Source organism: Eurypyga helias, unplaced genomic scaffold (genome assembly GCF_000690775.1).
Source record: "Eurypyga helias isolate BGI_N326 unplaced genomic scaffold, ASM69077v1 scaffold1355, whole genome shotgun sequence".
In the NCBI taxonomy this organism is placed as follows: Eukaryota; Metazoa; Chordata; class Aves; order Eurypygiformes; family Eurypygidae; genus Eurypyga; species Eurypyga helias.
The window spans coordinates 7,738-15,348 of NW_010249299.1; the positions used below are offsets into that span (position 1 = coordinate 7,738).

The following is a 7,611-nucleotide window of genomic DNA, read 5'->3' on the forward strand; positions in this document are numbered from 1 at the left end:
GCTGGGGACGACACCTTCCCCCAGCGGCTACTCGGAGGCTGGTGAAGAGGATCCCTTGCAGAACTACATGAACTCGGAGAACACCGCGCTGCACGGGGGCAGCGGGCAGCGCCGGACCAGCTTCCTGCCAAAGCCTCGGCGCGGCTGCGTGCCCAGTGTCTTCAGCTTCGACTTCCCCCGGCCTTGTCCGGAGCAGCCGCGGCAACTCAACTACATCCAGGTGGAGCTGGAGGCCGAGCCCCGCAAGGGACATCAGAACCCGCCGCTCCCCCGTGTCCCGCCTCCCGCCACCCACGAAGCCCGCCGGACGGACTCCTACGCGGTCATCGACCTAAAAAAGACAGCGGCCATGTCCAGTTTGCAAAGGGCCTTGCCGAGAGACGATGGGACTTCCCGGAAAACTCGACATAACAGCACTGACCTGCCTCTGTGAGGGGGAACGCCAAACGCAAGCGCCGTGTCGTGGCTTCGGTCCCTGCCCTTCGGTGTGTCGCCCTGTGTGACTTCCATTCGCCTTTACCTTCTGCTTCCCTGTTTCCCCCATTACCTGGTGTCATGGGATGGCTCCCACAGCTGATCTTCAGGCTAGTCCTTCGGTCTGTCTTCCCCTCTCCATCTCTCCCGTGTAGTTCGTTTTTAAAGCCTCGTGGGATGTTTAATGATGCTGTTGGAGGGTGAAATCTCCGGTGGGAGGGGCAGAAGGTGCCGGTGATGCACCAGCACGGAGGGTAGCTCTGCTGCTGGCCTGGCAGTGCCAAAAGCCTGGCTGCAGAGGCAGGGCTCTAGCAGGGTGGAGGTGGGATTCCAAAAGCGAGTGGCTTTAGGAGCCTCGCACATCAAGCCCATTTCCCGTGGATTTCGTGCCTTGCGGCTTCAGGCTTTGGACCGCTCCGACGTTGGGCTTTGCTTTGTGGCTGGTCCCTGGCGATGTGGGCGCTCACGCTGCGGTCTTTCCCCCCTCGGCTCGCTCCTTTCTCCCTTCTGCACTGCACTATTTTCCTGAAGCTCGTAGAAGCTTTTTAGACTTCTATCCCTTTCTCAGATTCAGTTTAAATTGGGCAACTCCAGAAATGAATAGAGGAGGAGAGACAGCCATGGGCCCAGACACTGTGATCACATAAACCCCATTTCCTTAACCCTCCTCTAGAAGCAGGGGGGGAAGACCGCAACTATGAGAGAGAACTGAGGTTTGGTATCGCAGAATTCCATGGTACCGTACCCTCTTTTGGTTTTTCAGGCGTCTTTTTGGTGGCTGTTCAGAAGTGTTGTTGATGTATTTATTTGTTTACTTATTTATTAAATGTTCTTTTGCCTTCCTGGTGGCAATTGCCAAAACCGGTGCCAGTGTGAAACGTGAACTTGCTGTGGCTCGCTCCTGTCTGGGGGACAGATCTCAGAAGAGGCTGGTAGCTTGGCTGAGGGGAAAAGAGCAGCTGGGAATCAAATTTTGTCCTTTTTTTTTTATCTTTTAACTGGGACTGACTGTCAGAGGGTGGGTGGGAAGCGGTACGGGAGACGTGGGAGTGCGAGCAGAGCTGCCAGGCAGCCGGGCTTGGAGTCGTATCAAAGTCGTTGCCTACACCCACGTGCCTGGCTGGATCCTTGAGAAATATTTGATGAGTGTTTTGAGTGAATGTGCAGTTTGTTTCCTACAACTACGGGCTTGGAAGGGCTAAATTTCAGCTCTCGGGTAAATTTGTGGCCTTTGATGTGGATTTTTCTCTTGACACCGGGGCTGAGGCTAAGCTGAGCTGTCAGGCCTCCGAGTGAGGTCCTGTGCAGGGTCTCTGCTCCTCTCCCACTGCAGGGGGTCCCACCACCCCTCTCCAGATGGTGACACGCTGCGGCTTAATCCCTTCCTGGATGACTCTTTGCCATCAGAAACTGTTTCCATGAGACACAAGCACTCTGGGTTACTCTGGAATCCCACTTCCCAGCTGTCTATTCCTCATCTTCCTCCCTGGGATAGGAGTTGAGAGATCCAGTGCCCCGGGAGGTGACCAGCGGAAATGTTGCCAACCCTTGCTGTGTTCTCCTCGTCCCTAAGGTTTTCCGATGTCGGAGGCCGTGAGCCTCCGGTGTGAGAGAGGAGCGAACCCGATTGACCAGCTGGTTCCCAGGTCCAGAAACTTCATTCCCAGGGTTTTGAAGTTCGGCCTTTTTGGTTTTGGTGCTGTGCGCCGTCCTACGGAAAGGTGACACTCTGGGGAGCCGGGACGCGTGCCGCGCCGTTCGGGACAGTGATAAAAGCGTGACTAACGCCGTGCCTGGCTCGGCAGAACGTGGGTTTCCTGGCTTGCTGTCGCACTGGCAATTCAAGAGTGCCCCACGGGCTTACATTCACGGTTTGTCGTTTCCCTTTTTGTGTTTTGGGACGTCCTGGTGCCCGTCTTCCATTCTTTTCTCCACCCCAACCCTTGTGTGAGCTGTAACTGAAAGGAAACCCAAGTAATATATTTTTATATGTATACCAAATGACTTTATTTAAAGAAAAAAAGACAAGTAATGTATCCCCCAAAATCCAGCTTTCATTTAGGGAAGCGAGAGAAGAAATTGTTTATATATATGGATGTCTATACACGTGTGTATATAGAAAAATTAAGTGTGCTGAGCTTTAAATAAAGAGTTTCTAAGCCGTAAGTGTCACCTCTGGGGCAGCACAGGGCAGCGCCTGAGCGGAGAAATGCAACGTACTCCCCTTTTCCTCTTGGGAAGGGGAAGAAGGATGGAAAGTTTTCCGTGGAGGAAGACGTGAGGGCCCTTGCCCACCCGCGGGGCGGTTAGGTGCGCGGGAAGGTGCCGTCGGGTGGCAGCTTGTGTCTGGGGGGAGAGGAGGTGAGGCCTGGGGGGGCTCGGGGTGGCCACCGGCCTGGCCGCACGTCTCCAGCGGGTGGGATGCGGCTGGTGCGAGGGTCTGTGGACCCTGCGAGCTCCGGGGATGACGGAAAGCCCTGGCTGCAATCCTGCTTCCGTGGCTCTCAATTAGCTTTGCTCTGGGGAAGCTGGTTTTGACCTTTTCGACCGCTGACTTCCACGTCCTCCAGGCAAACCGCGTTGTCCGACTTGTGCCTCCCTGTCCTCCGGCAAATCCGATGCTCCCCTACTTCCAGGGAGCCGTAGTGACACGGAGACACCTGTGCAAGAGCTGTGTGCTCACGTAGCAAATCCATCGCTGCTCTTCCCCGACGGCATCCCTTATCCCATTTACAGCACCTGTTTAAAGGAGGAGAATTTCCTTGGCCTTAAAGATGAGGATGATGCTGGCTGCATCCGGTGCTTTCCGTGCACGGTGATCCGGCGGGTGCCCTCTGCACCGTTGGTGGCTGCGGGTCAGGGAGCAGCAGTGTTGGCTCCAGGGGATGGTGTATCCCAGGCTCTCCCCAGGAAGTTTTGGGAATGAAAAGCTGGTCGCAGCTCATTGTTTGCCGTGGGTTTGTTTAATGTTTGAGCAGTTTAATGGGAAACGCCGTGCAGGCAGCCAGGAAACCGCTTGTCGTTTATGGCTTTCGGGGTGCCCGTCGGGTTCCCGTTCCGGAGTTTTCCCTGCTTCTTTTGCATTTCTGGAAGACTTCCCAAGAGCAGTGTCTGCATGAAGTAGCCAGGACCCTTGGAGAACTTCTTAATATTCGTTTTTTCAGGTGGCGTGGAAGTGCAAGGCAAGAGTGGAGTCGTGTTTGCTTGGAGTTCTTGGAGCAGAGGTGTCCCGGTTTTTCGGATTCCAGTGTCGCAGCTTCCTCTAGCGGCCACTCTTGAAATGGTTTCGGAGGAGAAGCCCATGCTGGGTGGAAAGATGAGGCCATTGGCGTTCGCATTTTCTCATTCCTTCAGTTCTTTCCCTTCTGATCCCTCCTGACAGCTCTGGAGTCTTCCCTTGGCCCTGTTTTCTTTGAGCTGCGAATTACGCCCCGTGTCGGATCTTTATGGCACCCCGTAAGGATGGGGCTTGCCGATTTGAGCCTTGCACGCTGGGCTTTCCCGCTGGATGCGTGCTAATGTACATGGACGTGCTTACTGGGATGGGAAACCAAACCAGGGATGCCCAATGCCTCTTCCTTACCCCTTCAACCGTGGAATATCCCCCCGGCGAAGGTCAACTCCGTGGCGGAGAACGCTTCGCCCTTTGTGGCTGCATCCCTAAACCTGGGTTTGGGTTAAGGAGGATTCATCCAGGGCTCTGTGCTTCCAGCTGATGCTGCGCAGACTCGGAGGAAGCGCGTGAGCACGTGTACGTCTGCAACCTGCCCCAGGGTTTGTTCCTGCAGCTGTCTCCGACGCTCCCACCCTCGCCTCTGCAAGGCGGATGGTTCGCGTCCATGTTTCGCCTGCAGATTGGTAACTTGAAAAAGGAGCTGCCTGGAGCCGGCTACGGCGTTCGCTGAGGCTTTGTTTGGTTCTGAATGAAAAGGTTTGGGCAGCAGGGTGAGGCCGGCCTGGGGAACGGCCGAGGCCTGGTGAGCGGTCGGCTTGTGCTTCGCTGCGGAGCGGGTTGGAGTAGCCCTGGCTGGGGACTGTGTCTTGCATCTTCCCCTGCTCGGGAGGTTGAAGTTCAGGGGCTGCTTGGAGAGCAGCTGTGTGCTACGTGGGGAGAATTTGACTGTCTTAACCTTTTTAAGTGGTTCTTGTTTGAGTTTTGAGTTAATCAATCAGGTTTCTTCCCCTGATACTTCTTCGCTGGTGAATGCATAAATAGAGCCTTTACCCTTCCCTTTCCCAAGAACCTGTTGGTAGGAATATAGCTTTTCCCGCCGCTCCTCTGTCTTTTGTCATGGGAGGGTTTTTTGTGGGTTTTTTTTTCTTTTAACCCATTTCATGTGCCTGCTTTTCCCCCAGGGAAGGAGGTTTGAGTATCTGTGAGCTGCACCCGCCTTACAGGAAGAGATGGCAAAGGAGAGGCTGGACTGTGAGGGATAAAGGATCATTATTTTTGCAAAGAGACTCCAATGTGTTTGTTATCGCTGAAGTATTGTCGTTTTTATTACCTAAGCCACGCTGTTCACTGGGAGAGGAACCAAACCAGGGCTTGGTATTACAGCTGTCAGTTCTCTCGGCCACTTTCTCCCAACGTCTTTCCTCTGTCCCTCCGTGTGATGCTGCTCAGCCCTCTTGGGTGGCATCTTAACTGTGAAGGCTCGTTAACGAGTGAGCGTTAATGACCGCGTTGCCTACATTCAGCTTCTGGGAGGGCTGCTGTCAGGCTTTCTGGGAAGTTGGTCTTTTCCCCCAAACTTGGCTCATCTTGAAATGCCGTGCACAGGTAGCAGAACAGGTTTAGATTCCTGTTACCGAGCAGGACCAAAGGTGAATACATTAGTGGAAATCCTGAGAGCTTTGAAGTTGGCAATTATAGACCAGGGAGTAGAAAAGGCTAATTGTAAAGAAGGGTTCTAATTCATTTTTCTTCCGTAAGTGAATGTGATTTTACAGTCGAAAGGCCCAGACGCATCTGTGTTATCTCAAGCTCTTCTCCCATGCGATTCTCCGTGTTGTTACGTGTACTGGTGTCTTTGATCCTGAACACTTCTGATATGGCAGAAAAACAAAGGTGCTTCGGGGCTCTGGCCACCGGGAATTCAGTTGCTCTGAGCAGAGGGGTTGACCTTGCTGTGTAATCGCTTCTTCAGGTTGTTCCTATGGATATCCATTCGGTGCCTCTGTATAGCTCATCCGGGTGTAACCTCACAGGTGCCGAGCAGCAGCAGTGCCATGAGGAGTGCCCATGGCTTACGTCAACGTGCACTGCGAATGTATGCAGAATAAATGGAATATGATGATTATCGGGTGGTCCTGTCTTTTGTGTGGGGTGCAGAGACTTAAAAACATCAGTGAGAGAGAGAGAGACGGGTGTGCAGAGCCTCTCTGTTGGCTGCTGACCCACGGGGGGATCTCTGCAGGGCAAGTCCACGCGCTGCTGCTTTGAGCTGGAAGCTGACCCCCCTGCAGAAACGTTTGGACGAGGTTTGAGGTTCTGTGGGATGTGGGACCTGAGGGGATGAAGTCACTGACTCTTTCGTGGTGTCTCTCTTTGGGGCAGAGCCATCGGGAGGATGTAGGCTGGATTTCCGCTGGGCTGAGCAGCAGGAGGAAATCATGAGGTCGCCTTGGGAACTGATGGGCTGTGGATGTAGGTTGAACATATTCACGCTCTCTGGAACACCCTTTAAGACATGCTGATTCCCCCACGGGGAATTTAAGGTAATATTTGCAGTGGTGGAATGTGGGAGCTGCTGGGAACGAGGTGGTGTTGCTTATGTTGAACGAGATGTGGCTTCACTCCTCCTGGCTGTGCTGATCCACTCTGGGCACCGGGCCTTTCCACGGGTTCTCTGCCCCGTGCTCTGTGCAAAGAGTTGATGCGCTTCTTTTTCCCTCTGAAAACTCTTCCCCAGCAGGACTGAATTGAAGAAGAGCTAATAGGGCCTCCTGAGTGAGCAGGCCTTCAAGACGTGGGGTGTTTTCCCAACACAAACCCAGGTGTGTGTTTCCTTCGGATCCATTCCATGGCTTTGTAAGATGCTGGAGGTAAGAACTGGAAGGGACACAGAGGAGGTAACACAGCTGATGGTAAACCCGTGTTATTCTTTCCATACTATCCCAGGAAAACACGATGCAACGCTTTTCCTTTCTCTTTCTAGGAAGGTTTCGAGAGCCCTATCAAGAAGAAGTTGAAGATAGCATGGCAGGTGCCACTGGTATTTGGAGCTTTCGGGATAGTCCTTAGCACGGTGGGAAAACCTCTTGCGATGGCATTTATAAACCCCAGATAGGTGATGCAGGGGGGTGGGGACCGTTTTGGGGTGTATAAGGAGTTCGTGCGGAGCTCCAGCGTCAGTGTGAGGGCTGGGACTGAGCAGGGTGGCTGGAGGTCTCCCCAGAAACTGCCCGCAAGAGAAGATGATGACGACGTGACCGATCCTCCCCCTGGTTTGGGAAGTTAAATGTCAGACCTGGAGCCCAGCACTTTATTTCAGGAACTGTTCTCGTGGTTGCCTAGGGAAGGAGGAACATTTAACGAGGCTGGAAGCTGTTCGTCTGTGTACTACCATCTCTGTTGTGGAAATAAACCCCTAAAAGCAGCTCGTGCAGCAGCGTGGGCTTGTGCAGAGTTCATAAACACAGCTGCTTCGCACGTACCCGAGCCGCTGCGGCTCCCACTAACAGCTTTTCTTGGATGGAGGACCCAAGCAGAGGGCAATCCTGCCCCAGGCAAAGCGTATGTCGGTGTTTTAAATCGATCACGTGGGCTGTTCAGACTGTCGAGGGGGAGAGCGTTGGCTCTGATGGGATTCGGCACCTCCAGGAAGGGGTTTAGCTGACATGGTGCCTGCGAGAGCAACAGCCTTAACAACCAGGGGAAGCTCCTGGTGGTCCCATGTTTGTTAATTCTGTGCTGCCGTTTGCCGAGGTAAATAGCAATTTCATGTGTCTGGGGAAGGGGTGCAGGAACTGAGGGGGTGAACTGGCCTGGAGTTGAGACCGGTCACTTCTCTGTTTTTGCCATGGGTAAAGAGTAGAAAATTCGGGGTGACGGCAATGTCTTTGGAAATGTTTCTGTCCCCTGATGGCTCTGGGAGTGGTGTCTACAGGTAGGAGAGGGCTTTGGGTCACGGGGGA

The 7,611-nt window shown here is 53.7% G+C and overlaps 1 protein-coding gene across 1 annotated transcript in view; it reads left to right on the top strand.

The window, feature by feature from the left end:
* The window catches only part of FRS3 (fibroblast growth factor receptor substrate 3), a 5,458-nt gene extending 5,025 nt beyond the window's left edge, over positions 1–433 (top strand). Inside the window, exon 6 of the mRNA XM_010151293.1 lies at positions 15–433. Within this exon, the coding sequence (XP_010149595.1) occupies positions 15–433 (419 nt within the window). The remainder of the gene's footprint in view (positions 1–14) is intronic.
* Positions 434–7,611: the final 7,178 nt, after the last annotated feature.